At 64.3% G+C, this 18,967-nt stretch overlaps 1 protein-coding gene across 6 annotated transcripts; it reads left to right on the forward strand.

Moving 5' to 3' along the window:
* The first annotated feature begins 5,295 nt into the window (after nt 1-5,295).
* LOC142823889 (uncharacterized) lies at nt 5,296-18,247 on the forward strand. Of its 6 annotated transcripts, XR_012898957.2 has the most exons (7): nt 5,296-5,474; nt 10,384-10,530; nt 11,740-11,985; nt 12,394-12,507; nt 13,105-13,218; nt 13,449-17,522; nt 17,990-18,247. XR_012898957.2 is itself a non-coding variant. In XM_075915621.2 (6 exons), the coding sequence occupies exons 3-6, from the start codon at nt 11,883-11,885 to the stop codon at nt 15,911-15,913; spliced, it is 2,796 nt and encodes a 931-aa protein (XP_075771736.2). In that variant the 5' UTR covers nt 5,296-5,519; nt 10,384-10,530; nt 11,740-11,882; the 3' UTR covers nt 15,914-18,247. The 6 variants fall into 6 exon arrangements, 5 of the variants coding, with proteins under 5 accessions (XP_075771736.2, XP_075771734.2, XP_075771735.2 ...); XM_075915621.2 differs by having other exon boundaries at nt 5,296-5,519; nt 13,449-18,247; XM_075915619.2 differs by having other exon boundaries at nt 13,449-18,247.
* The last annotated feature ends 720 nt before the right edge of the window (nt 18,248-18,967 follow it).

An 18,967-nucleotide genomic window follows, 5' to 3' on the forward strand; every position in this document is an offset into this window, starting at 1 on the left:
GCAATGGGCTCAAGTTGTGGTGGGAGAGGTCCAGGTTGGACATTAGGAAAAACTATTTCCCTAGGTGGGTGGTGAAGCACTGGGATGGGTTCCCTAGGGAAATAGTGGAGTCTCCATCCCTAGAGGTGTTTAAGTCTTGGCTTGACAAAGCCCTGGCCGGGTTGATTTAGTTGGGATTGGTCCTGCCTAGAGCAGGGGGCTGGACTTGATGACCTTCTGAGGTCTCTTCCAGTTCTATGGTTCTATGATTCTCCCTTCCGGCCGGGTTTCCAGGTCCCGGCAGCGGTTCCGTCCAGGGAGAAGCGAGCGAGGGGCAGAGCTGCGTTTTCCCCAGGCCAGCAGAGACGTGGGGCTCCTGCCGCTCGCCATCTGGGAGGCCCGTGGGCGATGACCCAGCGTGTGGCCCTCCTGGAGCAGGGTGGGAAGGCCGAAGGTCGAGCTTGTTTGCGAGTTCAGCGTTTCCCCGAATGATTCCAACAATCCAGTTCCCGGCAGAGGCTGATCACGCCGGCAGCAGGGCGCCTTATCTCTGAGCCCATGGACACCAGCTCCCTCCTCTGCGCAGCACCCACCCCCCCACAGGAGCCTGCTCCCCCCCCCACTGCTGACCCCGTTTCCTCCCTGCCACAAGGCTCAGCCCCATCACAGGGCTGCAAGTGACTCGCCCCCACCTGCAACGTGTTGGAAGCTGATCTGTCCCTAGGATCCAGTTAGGGCCGTCCTTAAGGCTTATGGTGTCCTGTGCAGGGAAGGAGGGTGGGCGGGCGTTGGGGGGGGGGGGGCTCAGGGTTATGGGGCATTCTCGCTCCAGAGAGAGATCTTGGAGTCACTGTGGAGCGTTCTCTGAAAACATCCGCGCCGTGCGCAGCAGCCGTCAGAAAAGCAAACAGACTGTTAGGAGTCATTAAAAAAGGGGATAGAGAATAAGGCAGAAAATACCTTATGTCCTCTCTCTAAAGCCATGATACAGCCACATCTAGAATACTGCCTACAGATGTGGTCAGCTCATCTCAAAAAAGAGATACTGGCATCGGACAAGGTTGAGAAAAGGGCCACAAAATGAGTAGGGGTTTGGAACGGGCCCCATATGAAGAGAGATTAAGGAGAATGGGACTTCTCAGCTTGGCAAAGAGGAGGCAAAGGGGGGACAGGATAGAGGGCTATACAATCATGAACGGAGTGCAGAAAGTGAATAAGGAAAAGTTATTGAATTGCTCCTGTTGACAGAGCCATGTACACTAGCTTACCCGACATAGTCAAGAGAAATGTTTCACGCGGCATAAGAGAGCGGTCCAACCTGTGGAACTCCTTGCCAGAGGATTTCAACAGGGTTCAGAAGAGAGTTCAATAAATTCATGGAGATTGGATCCATCAATGGCCACTAGTCAGGCAGGGCAGGGAGGGTGTCCCTAGCCTCTGTTTGTCGGAAGCTCGGAATGGGTGACAGAATGGATGGTTCCCTGTTGTGTTCACTCTCTCTGGGGCACCTGGCATTGGCCACTGTGGGCAGTTAGGACAGTGGGCTGGATGGGCCTTTGGTCTGACCCCGTCTGGCTATCCTGATGTTAAACAGGTGTAGCCAGACAGACCTCCTCCCCCACTCACATCCATCTTATTTGCCTCTCTGTGGGTACGTCTAAACTACATGCCTCCGTCGACGGAGGCATGTAGATTAGACAGATCAGCAGAGGGAAATGAAGCTGCGATTTAAATAATCGTGGCTTCATTTAAATTTAAATGGCTGCCCCGCTCTGGCGATCAGCTGTTTGTAGGCAGAGCAGGTAACTCTAGAAATTCCCATGTCGACAGAAAACCCTTTTGTCGACCGCCCCGTTATGCCTCGTGGTCCATGGACGGGCTCTCTGGCACATCTCTCTAGTCTCTATGGTCCATGGACGGGCTCTCTGGCACGTCTCTCTAGTCTCTATGGCCCATGGACGGGCTCTCTGGTACGTCTCTCTGGTCTCTATGGCCCATGGACGGGCTCTCTGGCACGTCTCTCTAGTCTCTATGGTCCATGGACGGGCTCTCTGGCACGTCTCTCTAGTCTCTATGGCCCATGGACGGGCTCTCTGGCACGTCTCTCTAGTCTCTATGGCCCATGGACGGGCTCTCTGGTACGTCTCTCTAGTCTCTATGGTCCATGGACGGGCTCTCTGGCACGTCTCTCTGGTGTCTATGGCCCATGGACGGGCTCTCTGGCACGTCTCTCTGGTCTCTATGGCCCATGGACGGGCTCTCTGGCACGTCTCTCTGGTCTCTATGGCCCATGGACGGGCTCTCTGGCACGTCTCTCTGGTCTCTATGGCCCATGGACGGGCTCTCTGGCACGTCTCTCTGGTCTCTATGGCCCATGGACGGGCTCTCTGGCACGTCTCTCTGGTGTCTATGGCCCATGGACGGGCTCTCTGGCACGTCTCTCTGGTGTCTATGGCCCATGGACGGGCTCTCTGGCACGTCTCTCTGGTCTCTATGGCCCATGGACGGGCTCTCTGGCACGTCTCTCTGGTCTCTATGGCCCATGGACGGGCTCTCTGGCACGTCTCTCTGGTCTCTATGGCCCATGGACGGGCTCTCTGGCACGTCTCTCTAGTCTCTATGGTCCATGGACGGGCTCTCTGGCCCGTCTCTCTAGTCTCTATGGCCCATGGACGGGCTCTCTGGCACGTCTCTCTAGTCTCTATGGCCCATGGACAGGCTCTTTGGCACGTCTCTCTAGTCTCTATGGCCCATGGACGGGCTCTCTGGCACGTCTCTCTAGTCTCTATGGCCCATGGACGGGCTCTCTGGCACGTCTCTCTAGTCTCTGTGGCCCATGGACGGGCTCCCTGGCACGTCTCTCTAGTCTCTATGGCCCATGGACGGGCTCTCTGGCACGTCTCTCTAGTCTCTATGGCCCATGGACGGGCTCTCTGGCACGTCTCTCTGGTCTCTATGGCCCATGGACGGGCTCTCTGGCACGTCTCTCTGGTCTCTATGGCCCATGGACGGGCTCTCTGGCACGTCTCTCTGGTCTCTATGGCCCATGGACGGGCTCTCTGGCACGTCTCTCTGGTCTCTATGGCCCATGGACGGGCTCTCTGGCACGTCTCTCTGGTCTCTATGGCCCATGGACGGGCTCTCTGGCACGTCTCTCTAGTCTCTATGGCCCATGGACGGGCTCTCTGGCACGTCTCTCTAGTCTCTATGGCCCATGGACGGGCTCTCTGGCCCGTCTCTCTAGTCTCTATGGCCCATGGACGGGCTCTCTGGCCCGTCTCTCTAGTCTCTATGGCCCATGGACGGGCTCTCTGGCCCGTCTCTCTGGTCTCTATGGCCCATGGACGGGCTCTCTGGCCCGTCTCTCTGGTCTCTATGGCCCATGGACGGGCTCTCTGGTACGTCTCTCTGGTCTCTATGGCCCATGGACGGGCTCTCTGGCACGTCTCTCTAGTCTCTATGGCCCATGGACGGGCTCTCTGGCACGTCTCTCTAGTCTCTATGGCCCATGGACGGGCTCTCTGGCACGTCTCTCTAGTCTCTATGGCCCATGGACGGGCTCTCTGGCACGTCTCTCTAGTCTCTATGGCCCATGGACGGGCTCTCTGGCCCGTCTCTCTAGTCTCTATGGCCCATGGACGGGCTCTCTGGCCCGTCTCTCTAGTCTCTATGGCCCATGGACGGGCTCTCTGGCCCGTCTCTCTGGTCTCTATGGCCCATGGACGGGCTCTCTGGCCCGTCTCTCTGGTCTCTATGGCCCATGGACGGGCTCTCTGGCCCGTCTCTCTAGTCTCTATGGCCCATGGACGGGCTCTCTGGCACGTCTCTCTAGTCTCTATGGCCCATGGACGGGCTCTCTGGCCCGTCTCTCTAGTCTCTATGGCCCATGGACGGGCTCTCTGGCACGTCTCTCTAGTCTCTATGGCCCATGGACGGGCTCTCTGGCCCGTCTCTCTAGTCTCTATGGTCCATGGACGGGCTCTCTGGCACGTCTCTCTAGTCTCTATGGCCCATGGACGGGCTCTCTGGCACGTCTCTCTGGTCTCTATGGTCCATGGACGGGCTCTCTGGCACGTCTCTCTAGTCTCTATGGCCCATGGACGGGCTCTCTGGCACGTCTCTCTGGTCTCTATGGCCCATGGACGGGCTCTCTGGTACGTCTCTCTGGTCTCTATGGCCCATGGACGGGCTCTCTGGCACGTCTCTCTGGTCTCTATGGTCCATGGACGGGCTCTCTGGCACGTCTCTCTGGTCTCTATGGCCCATGGACGGGCTCTCTGGTACGTCTCTCTGGTCTCTATGGCCCATGGACGGGCTCTCTGGCACGTCTCTCTGGTCTCTATGGCCCATGGACGGGCTCTCTGGCACGTCTCTCTGGTCTCTATGGCCCATGGACGGGCTCTCTGGCCCGTCTCTCTAGTCTCTATGGCCCATGGACGGGCTCTCTGGCCCGTCTCTCTAGTCTCTATGGCCCATGGACGGGCTCTCTGGCCCGTCTCTCTAGTCTCTATGGCCCATGGACGGGCTCTCTGGCCCGTCTCTCTAGTCTCTATGGCCCATGGACGGGCTCTCTGGCACGTCTCTCTAGTCTCTATGGCCCATGGACGGGCTCTCTGGCACGTCTCTCTAGTCTCTATGGCCCATGGACGGGCTCTCTGGCACGTCTCTCTAGTCTCTATGGCCCATGGACGGGCTCTCTGGCACGTCTCTCTAGTCTCTATGGCCCATGGACGGGCTCTCTGGCACGTCTCTCTAGTCTCTATGGCCCATGGACGGGCTCTCTGGCACGTCTCTCTAGTCTCTATGGCCCATGGACGGGCTCTCTGGCCCGTCTCTCTAGTCTCTATGGTCCATGGACGGGCTCTCTGGCACGTCTCTCTAGTCTCTATGGCCCATGGACGGGCTCTCTGGCCCGTCTCTCTAGTCTCTATGGCCCATGGACGGGCTCTCTGGCACGTCTCTCTAGTCTCTATGGCCCATGGACGGGCTCTCTGGCACGTCTCTCTAGTCTCTATGGCCCATGGACGGGCTCTCTGGCACGTCTCTCTAGTCTCTATGGCCCATGGACGGGCTCTCTGGCACGTCTCTCTAGTCTCTATGGTTCCGGGAGCGGCGCTCTGGTCTGTCCTGCGAAGACTCCTTTGCCCCGCAGAAAATGGCGTCCGCCCCTCCCGGGACTACAACTCCCATCAGCCCGCGCGTCGCGTGAGATTTTTTTTTTCCCCGTTGTCGCGAGAGTGCGGCCCTTCCGGGACTGTCTTTCTCGCGAGATCTTGGGGACAGAAGGTGGCGGGGGGAGCCGAGCGCGTCTGCGCGTGCCCGTGGTGTCGTCACCGCGTTCTGACGGACGTCATCCCGCGAGGCAGGCAGGCGCCGCGGGGGTGCGGGCGCGGCGCGTACCGCGGGAGCCCGGCGGTGTTGCCATAGCAATGCGCGATGACGTGACCCCGCCACAGCGTGGAGTCACCACGTGACGTAAGCGCTGCTGCTGTGACGTAAGGAGGACTGGCGGTCACGTGCTCAGTTGGGGTGGTGAAGAGGTGGGAGTGGGAGTGGGAGAGGGAGAGGGAGCGTGGGGGGGCGGGGGTGGGGGCGGGAGGGGGAGGGGGTGGCTGGGGGCGGCTGGGGAGGGGTGGCTGGGGGCGGGAGGGGGAGGGGTGGCTGGGGGGCTGGGGAGGGGTGGCTGGGGTGGGAGGGGGCTGGGGAGGGGTGGCTGGGGTGGGAGGGGAGGGGGAGGGGTGGCTGGGGAGGGGTGGCTGGGGTGGGGGTGGGAGGGGAGGGGGGGCTGGGGAGGGGTGGCTGGGGTGGGAGCGGGAGGGGGAGGGGTGGCTGGGGTGGGGGCGGGAGGGGGAAGGGTGGCTGGGGAGGGGTGGCTGGGGTGGGGGTGGGAGGGGGAGGGGGGGCTGGGGAGGGGTGGCTGGGGTGGGAGCGGGAGGGGGAGGGGTGGCTGGGGTGGTTGTCGGGAGCGTCCGGTTGAAGCTGTTTTTCTCCCTGTGGCTGCGCCGTGGCGTGCGTTAGCGGCGCCGGCAGAGCCCTTACACGGGTTGCCGCCAGGTGCAATGGGGACTGGAATGGGGGGTTATGGGTGACTTTCTAGAGAAGCGTGGCCGGTGTAGGAGGTTCTCAACCCTTCCGGGCTGCAGTTTCCCTCGGGGTTTGTCTGTCCTGTGTGCTCCAAGTTTCACCTCACTTCAAAACTCCTCATGTGCAAACTCAGTCCCAAACATTCAGAAATTCAGAACATGCACTTACTGAAACGTTGCCGAATTTCTCGTTTTTACAATAGAATTATGAAATACGTTGATGGGAATAAATCTTTCCCTTGCATCCCCGTGTGTCGTGTATAGAACAGTATAAGTAAGTCCTAGGGAGTGTGGTTGCTGCTGACTTTGAATATGACCTGTTGTAAAACTAGGCAGATCGCTAGATGAGTTGAGTTACTGCCCTGGAACTTCTCTGCATGCCGTAGGGAGGACTGTATTCGCTCTTGTTGCTGTGTTGTGTTGCATGCGATTCTACTGCCCTGTGCTGCTCTGTAGTGACTGTGTGTGTGTGTGTGTGTGTGTGTGTGTGTGTGTGTGTGCGCGCGCGCAGTGCCCAGTGAGGGATGGGATCTCTGGGGGAGAACTGCTGAGAGAGACACCTAGGGAGTGGCCCAGGCCTCCTGTCACCTGAGCTAGGTGGAGAATTCAGTCAGGTGACACTGCCCGGAAGCGGGACAAAGGAGGGGTGGAGCTGCCTCCAGGCTGGGGCCAGTTGCTGCGGGTGTGAGTTGAGTTTTCAGCCTTCAGAGGGGTAGCCTAGTGAGTCTGAATCTGCAAAAGCGGCGAGGAGTCCTGTGGCACCTGTAGCTGGCCTGGGGGGCCGGGCAGGGGCTCAGAGCCCTGGTGCTCTTTTAGCCCCAAGGTGGATTGTACTGACTGCTCCTGGGTCCTGTCACAAGTCTGTGCTACACTGTGTCCCTCTGTTCTACTTGCCGCTGAGAGTCACGTCTGGCTGCGGATGGGGGAGTGCAGGGCCAGTGACTCCCCCGCACCCGGTGACGGTATCCATCTCCATTATTGAAAACCACTGTCTTAGGGGAAGGGAGGTGAGATGGGACATTACACATACACTCTGTAAATAGACTGCAGGGAACCATCGTGCCCAGGCCAAGGACTGTAGCAAAACGGGTAAATTATCTCTTCTTGAGATCTCGGTTCTATCTAGAGAACAGGCTTTCAGCTCAGCACTGTTGATATTTATGTTCAGCCCGCTCCCTGCCGTGCTAGTTCTGTTTAGCTTGGATTCAGGGAGGGACTGAAGGAGCCTGGAAGTTTCTTTTAGCTTCAGTGCGTTAGTTCAGCTGCAGCAATCCAAGGCCTAAGAAATCTCTCCCTGTGCGTCAAAGGGTTCTTCTGGAGCCTGGACGTCTTCACGTCACCCTAACCAAACCTTGGTTCTCCTTGGCATCTAACCGCAAAGGAAGAGATTGCTGAGGGCCAGTTCCACTCAGATGGCCCATGCCTGCTTCCCTGTGATCCCCACAGGAGCTAGCCAATCCCTGGGGATTTGCGGGTTGTTCCTATTGGAGTTGGGCATTTCTTTAGTTGACCTACACAGAATGCGCAATGTTCTGTCCCCTGACACAGCAGGACTCAAACAGCAGGAGAAACCCCTTTGTGCACTGCCCCAGGCCTCTTCCCGGCCAGCGCTCTGCCCCAAAGCTTCCTCCTAAGGTTAAGCTGCCTCTGGTGCGTCCCTGCTGCCCTCTCTGTGTGTCTCTGGGTGCTGTGCTGCACCACACCCCTGTGCAGGCTCAGTGCATTGCGCCTGGGCTGCCATGTGGGGATGGCTCCCATTGCTCCAGCCCTCTTACTCCATGAAGGACTCTATTGTTTCGTACACTTCTCTCCTGAAGGGCAGCTGCCAAGCACCCACCCTGCCCCCAACACAACCCTGGGCGCTGGCCTCCAGAGGCTGTAGCACACCCGCCTCGTGCAGCAGGCAAAGTGATGGCATCCGCATGCGTCCCCCCCATGTGTCAGGTGGGCCAGCGGCACCATTGCTTGTCCCTGCCTTGGCTAGGTCAGGTGTGGCCCTCCCTAGCAGTGTGTGGCAGGGTGAGAGGGCGTGCACAGTGGCCGGGGTCTCTCCTCTTCTGTGCTCCCTGCAGTCCAAGTATGGAGGCTGGACCCCATCCTCTCCTGCCTCCCAGACCTCCCCCCCAGCCAAACCTCTGCTTGGCCGCCTGCCAGGCGGGGCCCCTGCTGTCTTTGTGACAAGGCGAGGGGCCGGCAGAGGGATTTCTCTGCCTTGCAAAGCTCCCAGATAGTTTCCCTCTCCCCACCCCAATGGTTCCTCCTCTTCCCTTCCTTCTGGCCTGCCCATGGGACTGGGATTCTCACAGGGTTCCGGGGGCGGGACTGGGCAGTGCCTCACTTGTTCCCGGGAGGCTGGGGGGTGGTTTACTGGCGAGAGCTGAGCACTGAAGTCAGGTTGCCTGGGCTCCAAACTCAGCACTGGCTTGATTTCCTGAGTAGGGCTGTCCAAGTCATTTCCCGTGCCTCGGTTTCCCCAGCTGCGAACAGGAGAGAGTCTCGTTGTGTGGCAGAGCTGTGGGTGCTTGATCTGCTGGTGTGCTGACACTGCAGGTCCCCCAGCCCCACCACGGGCTCCCCGGTCTGCTAAACTGCTCCGCTTGCCAGGAAAGGTTGAGAACCGCTGGTCCCAATGAGCTTCCTTAGCTGCTGCCCTTGCCAGATGAGCGAGGCCAGCAGTTGTGCCAGGGAGGCTCAAGGGCTCCGCAGGAGCAGCCATGGCAGCTGGGGATCCCCATTAGCGTTTATGACTCAATACCTGTGGGTGCACGAGAGGAGAGGGATGTGCGAGTCCCTCGGTCGCTCCCTGTCACCCGTGTCTCACCCGCTTGGTGGCACTTGGCTGGCAGGCTGCGTGACCCAGGGTCGGTCCCCATGGTGCTCTCCTGTTCCTGGAATGCTGTGTGGCACCCGGAGGAACGGGTTCAAAGCATTTAAAGATGCTGAAGTTCAAAGCCTGTTTTCTCAGCTCAGTTCACACTTGGCGATGAGATTTCCTGCCGGGTGTTTGTCCTGCAGGCCCAGCTGGGGGTGGCAGAGAGGAAGGCGTCCCACAGAGCAGGGAGAAGAGCTAAGGAGCGTTGGTAAAGTTCCTGCCCCAGAAGAGAGTGCTAAAGACGTTTGCAATATGAAACAGTCGCTCTCCTCAGGGTACCACACATCACACCCAGCAACTAGCCCCCGCAAGGCCCCTCTGCGGCCCAGGGAGAAAAACAGCTGGAGATAAAATTAAAAAACAACCAATGGTCAGGTAGCACTTTATAGATTAAACATGTGGATGGGATCATGAGCTCTCGTGGGCACAGCCCCCTTCTTCAGAGCACCGGAGTGTTGGGTTTAGGGTGTGCAGACGTCACCTGTCTGGTTCCTATGGCCATGTGGGGCATGCAGAGCAGTTCAGTGCAAAATGAGCGTGGCCTGAAAGCCGGGGCCTCGAGTCTGAATCCCGGCTCCGACATTGGCTCGAAAGCCGGGGAAAGTTACTCGCCAGCCACATGTCTGCCCAGGGAAGGCCAGAGTGCTGCGGAGGGACAAGGGCTGTCGGCACGAGGGGCCTGGCGCTGGGAGGTGTGCGGCGCTAGGGACCCTGTGGCTAGCTGGCCCCTCCTGCACTAGACTTAACCCTTCGCCTGCTAGCTACTCCGAGATGCGGCACTCGCAAACTGGCTGCTTTGGAAGGGGTTGGCAGGGGGCTGTGGCGTGTGGGTCGGGAAGGGGTTTGGCAGCTTCGCATGTGGCAGGGCTCTCGTTGTGGAAAGGCTGAGAGACGGGGGCTGTTCAGTGGAGAGAGGAGGGGACAGGAGTCCCTGGCTAGATGCAGCGACTGGCTTTACCCCGCCCGTGCTGCAGGAAGAGGGCCGGTCAGTGAGGCTGAAGGCAGCGCGGGTAAGACTGAGCCAGGGCAGCCGCTGGGGCTGCGGTCACCGGTAGTTTTCTCGGCAGCAGGCTGTCACTGGGGTCAGGAATCGCCGGGCTGAGCGCATCTTGCCATGCTGCCTTTCGAGGGGCTGGGATAGAGGGGCCCCTTCCCTGCTAGCCACAGGCTGGCTTCGTGCTGCACCAGGGGCTGCTGGGAGATGTAGTTTTCTCCCACACCGGGAAGCAGGCTGAGCCGAAGGCGCCTGTGGCCGCAGCCCCTGGCCGGCAGGACTACAGGTCCCAGAGCGCGGTGCGGGCTGGGGGAGGGGGAGTTTTCAGTAACAGGGGTCTGTGACGGCAGCAGGGAGCCTGGGCTGAGGCGAACTCTTCCCCGAAGATGGCTGGAGGGAGGGGGCCGAAGCCCTGCCCAGCCCCCACTCAGTGACTCTCCTTGTGGTCCATGCAGGGAGCTGCCGCAGCCGTTGAGAAGCTGAGCGGAGGGGCGGTTTGGTCAGAAGTGACGCCCGGGCCAGGCTCTCGCCCCCACGCCCTGCGCGCAGGATCTCCCCGAGGGCTCTCTGATGGGCAAGCGCCCGCAGGGGCTGCCGCCCAGGTAGGCTGCAGCGGGGCGCAGGGTCCATTCTGCTCTCTGTGCCCGGCAGGCGGGCAAGGGGTGATGGGAGGGGCTTGTGGAGGGGTTCGGGCACCTTCCAGGGCAGCAGGAGACCCGACAGTCCGTCACCCCATTTCTTGTTCAGTCATTGTTTACGCTCCTGGCTCAGCTCCCTCCCCCGGGGGACCGTCACCCAGAGAACTTGGGCTCCTCAGCCGCCTGAGTCTGAGCCGCATCCAGACCTCGTCTGTAAATATGGCCCCTCTGGCACACTTGGGATACCCGCCCTCAAGCTGCCACCCCCTCCTGGGGACGTGGAACCCTGCGGAGCAGCTGTCCTGGCCCCCAAGACCAGTGCGGCCTCCCCACCTGTTCCCAGTGGCTAACGCTTCACCTGCGCAGGCGTTCTGGGGCGCAGGAGAACCCCAAGGGGCTTTGTACCAGTTCAGGCACGTAACCTGGGCATCGCAAAGGCAGTTCTGGGCCCCACGCCTCACTCACCCCTCCGGGGGGCACACGGAGCAGTGACAGCGGCACACAGGGCCCTGCCTCCGTGTGCTCCCCTCCTGAGAGCCCAGTTGTTTCTGTCCTTCGGGGAGGCCAGGGACGCGCCGGGCCCCCTCTCCTGTCCCCCTCACTCTCTCTGCGTTCTGGGATCAGCTTGCCTGGTACCTCCCATATTTGCTCTGGGGAAACTGAGGCAAGCGGGCGTGGCTCTCCAGGGCGCACAGTGAGTCCGTGGCCGAGCTGGGCGTAGAACTTCCAGGCCCTGCACCTCCCCCGGCCATTCTCCCACCAGCCGCCCCAGGCTCTCTCCTCCACACAGAACTGGACCCTCTGTGCTCTGAGGCGACACTTGCTCCATGGGGGGCAGGGCTGGAGCCGGGGGGCTGCCAGATGCCGTATGGGGCGCCGCCCTGTCTGAGAGCCAGGCAGTCCCAGCCATCCCTCTGCAAGAGTCTGCCCCCGACCACGTGCGTGGGGCCGTGCTCTCCCCCCAGCGCCTGCGGGAACTCCCTGTGCTCCCGCAGCAGCCTCTGGGAGCCAGGAGCCAGGGGGGCTGGATGGGGGCTGGCAGGAGCCAGGCTCGGTGCCCGCTGACAGGCAGGGCAGAGGGCTGTTCCCTGGGGCAGGCTGGTGCTGGGAGGGGCGCGGGAGAGGCCCCCCTCTCTGCGATGTCCTTCGTCCTTCTGTTGCTCCCCTGCTCAGGGCCCTCAGCGAGAACAGGCCCGGCCCAAGCCAGCTCGGCGGGGAAGAGCGCACGGTCTGGGCGGCCTGGTGGAGCGCAGGGTCCGGAGCTGCCCGTCGCCGGGTCTGAGAGCCCCGCCCCTCCCGCGGCGCTGGGTGCAGCCATGGCCGAAGAGTCGCGCCCGTCCAAGGAGGCGGCTGCATGGCCCCGCGCGCTGGAGCTGGGCTGCGGGCCCTTCTCTCGCGGCGTTGCTGGCTCAAACGCAGGTCAGTGCTGCTCCGACGCCGCTGCCCCTTCGGAGGCCCTGGGGGAATTGGCTGGAGGGCCTCTGCCCCCCTGAAATCCACCCCTCGTGTGGCCCACCCGGCCGCGGGGCCCCGTGATGCCCTACAGGCAGACACTGGGCTTGCTGTTTGGCCGTAGCCACCCGCCAGCCGGTTCTTTGCTCACGCCCAGCGCTCCAGTCCCAGGCTCGGCTCCGCCTGCCGGTGTCACTCCGGGCTGAGCGAGCAATGGAGACAGGCTCCGCCCCGCCCCTGCCAGCGCACGAGAGCTGGGGAGGCCGTTTTCTGTGCTCCCCTTTGACCACAGCTGGGCAGTGAAAGGCTGGGCCCTCGCTCCCCTTGACGTCAGTGGGTCGCGCATCAGTTAACGGGACTTTCCCCCCGCACCAGGCCACGCCGTGCTCAAAGCCGATCTCCTGCCCCGGATGGAAGCAGGGGAGCACGCCGCCCTTGGGGTGCAGCTGGTCTCGGGGGGCTTGGAGCGGCCGCCAGATCCCTGCGCAGGTGGGTGCTCGGCCTGGGAGCCCCTTGGCGGGGCCGATGGAATCGGGTGGCTCCGCCCCTTCACGACATCCCTCCTGTAGCTCCCATGATGTAGAAACTGCCCGGGCTGCAGGGGCGAGTCAGTCGTGGGTTTGCACCCTCCGACGTGGCCTTGCAGGGAGCTGCTTAGGGGGCGAGGCCAAGTCCAGGGTCCCGGTTCTCACCCCACTGCCGTTACCCATCTGCACCATGGGGCTGGTGCTCAGACCTGCCCCCCGGGGGCCCGACTCAGGAACCCGTACGATGGGCTGGGAAGTTCCGGGCCGAAAGGCACCAGCATGAGGCCCCATTATGAGCCTCACTGGGCACTCCCTGTTTTCCTGCCTAGACCCACTCGTCTGTGCCCGGTTGCCCCCCGGGGCTGCGGCGAGCTCCCAGCGGGGGCTTGCCGGGGCGGAGGGGAGGTGTTGCCTGGGGCCTTGGGTTTCACCGGTGGCACCGGGGTAGAGTCACGTGCAACGCTCCTGGGACTCGGGCTCTCGCTGGGTTGTGCAGTGGCAGGGGCCTGTCTCCGGCCGGGCGTGTTGTCTCCCCTGATGCCTCTGTACGCGCCAGCAGGCTACGGCTTTTTCCGGCCCGAGGGGCTCTTCCGGGTCGAGCAGTGGGAGGAGCGATACGTCGGGGCGCAGCAGAAGCTGGCGGAGGACAAGCCCCACGGCAGTGCCTGCGGAGGTGAGTGAGCATGGCCCTGTCCGTCCCCCCCCCCCCGCCCCACACCCCTGGGAATGCTGAGACCAGCCCCCAGGCCTTGCCTGGACCCGCTGTCTCAAAGGGCTGCCGCCTGCTCTGCTCCGTGCCCCCCAGTCGGCCTTGGCTGCCGACACAGCCCTCGCGGCCCGCTCATGCCCGCACCGGCCAGGGGAGCCCGGGGAGTTAATGCCTTCGCTCTCTCTCTGCTGCAGCCGCGCACGGGGGCGTGAGCACCACCGAGCAGGGGCAGGATGCGGAGAGCTTTTCCCAAGACTTGGGGCTGTGCCCTGTGGCCTGCGACGGCCCCGACGGCCCGTTCCCCAGCCGGCAGCCGACGCCCAAGGGCCAGCAGACGAACCAGACCCGGATCAAGATGGAGGAGTCAGCCGGCTTCAGCAAGTGCTCGGATGCGGCCGTGCGCCAGCTGGGGGCGGGGCCTTTCCAGTGCGCTGAGTGCGGGAAGCGCTTCCGCCAGAAGCAGAGCCTCGTCACGCACGAGCGGATCCACACGGGAGAGAAGCCGTACCGCTGCCCCGACTGCGGCAAGGCCTTCAGCCAGAAGCCCAACCTCCTGACGCACCGGCGCATCCACACCGGCGAGCGGCCCTTCGCCTGCCCCCAGTGCGGCAAGCGCTTCAGCCAGAAGGCCAATCTCATCGCCCACCAGCGCACCCACGCCGGGGAGCGGCCGCAGCCGTGGGGCGGGCCTGGGGGCAAGCCCCAGTCCCCCACGCACCAGGCCGAGCACGAGGAGAAGCGCCCGTTCGTCTGCCCCGAGTGCGGGAAGAGCTTCACGCAGAAACCCAACCTGGTGACGCACTACCGGACCCACACGGGCGAGAGGCCCTTCAGCTGCGCCCAGTGCGGCAAGAGCTTCAACCAGAAGACCAACCTGGTGACGCACTACCGGACCCACACCGGGGAGCGGCCCTACGCCTGCCCCCAGTGCGGGAAGCGCTTCACCCAGAAGACCAACCTGGTGACACACCAAAGCACCCACACCGACGTGCGCCCCTACCCGTGCGGGGCCTGTCACAAGTGCTTCAAGGACAAGGTGTCCCTGAAAGCCCACCAGAGAACCCACGGCCTGGGCCAGGCCAGACCCTGTGGCAATGCAGCGCCCATTCCGCTCCAGGGCTCCCCCGCCCTGCCGCCGCAGCCTGCGGGCGCAGAGCGCGACAGCCAGCCCGCCGCCAGCCCGCCGGCGCTAGCCCACAAGCTCCGGGGGAGCCAGGCCCCCTGCATGTGCCCCGACTGCGGGAGCAGCCTGCCCCAGAAGCAGCACGCCCCGCTGCACCCCCAGAGCCCCGCGGTGGAGCAGCCCTTCCTGTGTGTGCAGTGCGGGGAAAGCTGCCCGCAGAAGCACGCCAGGGACAGGCCCTGTGAGAGCGCCCAGTGTGGGAGAGGTCTCAGCCTGAACCAGCATCTCCTCCGGCACCTGGAGCCCTGCCTGGGCCCTGGCGGCGCGGCTCCCACGGCCCCCGGGGCGGAGCGCCCCTTCATCTGCAACCAGTGCGGGAGCAGCTTTGGCTTTTGGCCGGCTCTCGTTGCCCACCAGAGCAGCCACGCGGGATGGCAGCCGTACCCGCCTCCCGAGCGCGGGAAGGGCGCCCGGCCCCAGCCGGCCCCGCCGGACGCGCAGGCGGGGGACAGGGCCTGGCCGTGCCCGGAGTGTGGGCAGAGCTTCAGCCAGCACAGCCAGCTGAGCACGCACTGGGAGAGCCACTGGGGCGAGCGGCCACACCGGTGCGACGTGTGCGGGAAGAGCTTCGGCTTGAAAGCCAACCTGCTGACGCACCAGCGGCTGCACACGGGCGAGCGGCCCTTCGCCTGCAGCCAGTGCGGGCGCCGCTTCAACCAGAAAGGGAACCTGGTGACGCACTTCCGGACCCACACCGGCGAGCGGCCCTTCGCCTGCCCCCAGTGCGGCAAGAGCTTCAGCCAGAAGCCCAACCTCCTGGCCCACCAGAAAACCCACGCGGGGCGGCGGCCCTTCGCCTGCGCCCAGTGCCCCAAGCGCTTCAAGGGCAAGGTGTCCCTGAAGATCCACCAGCGGGTCCACGGCGGGGAGAGGCCCCCTGCCAGGCCCCAGAGCGTGGATCCGCTGGAGGCCCAGCCCGGGAAGAGGTGCTGCTCCCATGCCCCCTGCGGGAAGCCGTTCAGGGAGCCCCTCGCTCTGCCGCTCTGCCAGGGCGGGCCCGGCGGGGAGCGGCCCTACGCCTGCCCCGAGTGCGGGAAATGCTTCCGCCAGAAGGTCACGCTGGTCACGCACCTGCGCACCCACACCGGGGAGCGGCCCTTCCAGTGCTCCCAGTGCGGGCGCAGCTTCAGCCAGAAGCCCAACCTCCTGACGCACCAGCGCACCCACACCGGCGAGCGGCCCTTCGCCTGCACCGTCTGCGGCAAGGGCTTCAGCTGGAAGCCCAACCTGGTGACTCACTACCGCACCCACACCGGGGAGCGGCCCTACGCCTGCGCCGACTGCGGCAAGGCCTTCAGCCAGAAGCCCAACCTCCTGACGCACCGGCGCACCCACTCCCAGCAGAGAGCCCTGCCCGCGGCCCCCCTGGACGCTCCTTCGCCCGGCGCCCCCGAGGCCACCAGCCCCGCCTGCGCCTGCGCCTGGCCTGCAGAGGGCACCTCCGCCCCCGCGGCCCCTGCGCCGGGCAGCTCCTGAAGGATGGGGGGCGAGCGCTGGTGCCGCGGGTGTGACAGGAGCGGCGAGGCACAGAGAGCTCGGTGAGCGACCAGGGAGCCTGGCCAGCCGGCTGAACGGGGACTGGGAGCGTGGGGCTAACCCGGCTGCTGCTGCACCGAACCGGGCGGGGAACGCCTCGGCCAGGAGCCGCATCTGACTGAGCCCAGCTGTGGGCAGCGGGAAGCCGGCGGATTGCCCCGTGGCCGGCTGGGCGCGGAGCCGGGCGGCCTGTCGGTAGGGCAGGCTGCGGAACAGAGCCAGCAAACCCCCCGCGAGAGCCCGGGGAGGGACCGGCCACGGAGCTGCCCCCTGCAGCTAAACGCGGGGGTGGCTTGTGGCAGCTCCCCTCCTAGCGAGGCAGAGCCGGGCGAGCACGCTGCGCCAAGAGTTGGTGGTTCCGGCCCCGCCCTGCCCCCCGCCAGCTGCGGGGAGAGCCCCTGGGGACACACACAGGCTGACGGGTCCCCACAGGGACGGGGGACCCGGGAGGAGCAGCCGGGTGCTGATGCCCCGATGCAGGAGAGCTGCTGTGCTGAGCTCCGTGGCCTTGCTCAGTAACGTGGCAGGCCCAGAACTGAAACTCAGGGGGGACGAGGGACCCTGGCGCGGTCTCAGCTGAGCCGCAGTGTTAGCCGGGGGGTCTCTGTGGCAGAGAACAGCGCCCCTAGTGGGAGGGAGCAGGGCGCTCTCGCGTGGTGACCCCCGGAGCGCTGCTCACCCAGCCACAAAGAAGCGTTGCTGACAGTGGGAAGGGCCACGCAGAGCCCGTGGCTGCGGGGCCAGTGGCATGCAGGGGGCGTGGGCTCACAGAACCTGTGGGGCAGGTGGGGGTGTAGCCAGGAGCGGGAGGGAGAGTGGCACCCGGGGAGCTTGGGGGGCGGCACGGAGGGATGCAGGGAGCCTGATGTGAGCTGAGCTTGGCTTGCAGACGCAACAGGGCGTGGGGCGACCCTCCCATTAGTTCTCCCTCCGTGGACACTTGGCTGGCAGCACCCCTGGTCGTGACAGCCCAGGGTGTCACCCTCCCCAGGATCCCGGGTGCTGGTGGCCACGGCGCATCCTGGCCGGGATTGCTGGGGGGTGGGGGGCCCTGAAACTACCTGTTCAGAGGAGCGGGCAGAGGTGGGGAGGGGCCGAGGCGGGGCTGAATGGGCGGGGTGCAGTGAAGGGAGGGCAGACGCCAGGGCCGGTTGGGGCGGGAGCACCAGACTGAGGCTTTGCTTAGTGACGGAGCTGGGGCCCAGCCCTTCCCAGGCGGCAGCAGGAGCCGGAGTGGAGCTTCCACCGCGACGCACATTTTGGGTGGAAGCGGAGAGCCATGTGCACCATCCTGCAGCCTCCCCGCTTTCTTCTCCGGAGGCCCGGCGCCCCTGGGAGGCCCACACCCCGTGCGCTGGGACATGGGGCGCTCTGCTGACCCCCACGATAGCAGCTGCGTTCGCCTGTGAGCGGGAGCTGGCCGCCCGGGGCTACAGCAGGAGGAACGGGGCGTCTCGGTGCCCGGCCCCGATTGTCTGCCACTGGCTCAGGCGGGCCGTGTCCCATGAGCTGGGCAGCTGGGGCTAGTGGTGCCCTAGGGAAGGAACAGGTGAGTGGCGGTGGCAGGTGAGTTTCTTGGGCCCCGGCGCAGCGCGTCCCTCGCCGCGGCAGCACAACGCCTGGCGGGTCCGTCAGGACTGCGTTTCCAGGCAGGCACCTGGCTGAGAAGACACCTGGCTCGGCAGCCCGCTGGCCGGGGCTGGGAGGGACAGGAGGCTGCTGGCGAGGGCGGGTGGCACAGTCGCTTGGCAGGCCCAAGGACCATCTCTCCAGCATGAAGCCAGACCCTGCCGTGTACCCGCAGCTCTCGCGTGCCACTGCTGTGTGCGCGGTGCATGCCGGCAGGAAACGTGCCCGTGTGGCCGCCCCGTTCACCCGGCCCCTGGGCGCCATTGGCCATCAATGCGTCGGGCAGCCAGGGCGCTCTGCCTTTGGGCAAGCGCCCGTCTGGTTTTGCGGGCTGCTGGGGAGCAGGACGCAGCCTTGAGCGGAGCCCGATCGCTCCTTTGCTTCTAGGCCGGCTCGGCAGCCGTTCCAAACTGACGCGCCAGACGACATCGGAACTCGGACCTAGCGGCAAGGAAGAGCCGGATAAGCACGCCCGGGCGTGGCTGAGAACAGACCACGTAACGGCATTGACAATGGACGGGATCGCTGACGGCACAGCCGGACGGCGTCCTCACACCTTGAGCTCTGGACTCCTGGGCTGCCTCCCTCCGCGCAGTTCTTTGACGCTTCCCTCATAGCTGACCAAATCCATCTTCATGCACCATCCAGGCTGTCTCTGTCCATCTTATACTGGGGGGTGGGGATGCTGGAGTGTATTGGGGTGTTTGAGGGGCTCGGGGTGGGGGTGCAGGACTCTGGGTTGGGGTGTTTGAGGGGCTCAGGGTGGGGGTGCAGGACTCTGGGTTGGGGTGCATGAGGGGGTGGGGGTTGGGGTGTGTGGGAGCTACGGGGCAGGGCGCTGGGGGAGGGCAGTAGAGTATGGGGGGCCGTGGGGCCGGATTACCTCACCCGGCTGGGGCTGGGCTGCTGCACCCAGCAGAGGCGGTTGGACGAGGGTGGGGCCAGGATCGACGCACCCAGATTGCCCCTCCCCCCCGTGCCGCAGTGGGAGGGTGGGGCCCTGCCAGGCCTTCCTGCGACATGGGGCTGGCCAGTGGGGCCTGCCCCAGGACTGAGCCCAGGGACGGGATGCTGTGGCCAGGCTGGAGCCGTGTTGGGGGGGCTCCGCACTGCTTCAGCCTGTGGAGCGAGTTGCCCGCCCCGGGCCTGGCCTGGGGACGGGCTGCGTGGCGGCTGCCCCCATGGTGGGGCCTGTGGCAGGCTGGTGCCAGGGCTGCAGGAGCACGCGCCCCAGCACAGCCAGGCTGCTGACCCGCCTCTGGGCTGCCCAGCTGAGTTCAGCCAGGCCGGCAGGGGCTGCAAACCTTCCCGCCTGGTGGCTGGTCAGAGGCCTGGGGCCGGGCGAACTGGGAGTGCCTGCCTGTG

This window comes from Pelodiscus sinensis, chromosome 2 (assembly GCF_052426305.1).
Source record: "Pelodiscus sinensis isolate ZL-2025 chromosome 2, ASM5242630v1, whole genome shotgun sequence".
Taxonomy (NCBI): domain Eukaryota; kingdom Metazoa; phylum Chordata; order Testudines; family Trionychidae; genus Pelodiscus; species Pelodiscus sinensis.

What these genes read in the sequence shown, in the direction of transcription:
- LOC142823889 (XM_075915621.2), top strand. Translation starts at nt 11,883, where the DNA reads ATGGCCGAAGAGTCGCGCCCGTCCAAGGAGGCGGCTGCATGGCCCCGC. An exon ending in CGTTGCTGGCTCAAACGCAG is followed by an intron (nt 11,986 to 12,393) that starts GTCAGTGCTGCT and finishes CCCCCGCACCAG; the next exon opens with GCCACGCCGTGCTCAAAGCC. An exon ending in GCCGCCAGATCCCTGCGCAG is followed by an intron (nt 12,508 to 13,104) that starts GTGGGTGCTCGG and finishes ACGCGCCAGCAG; the next exon opens with GCTACGGCTTTTTCCGGCCC.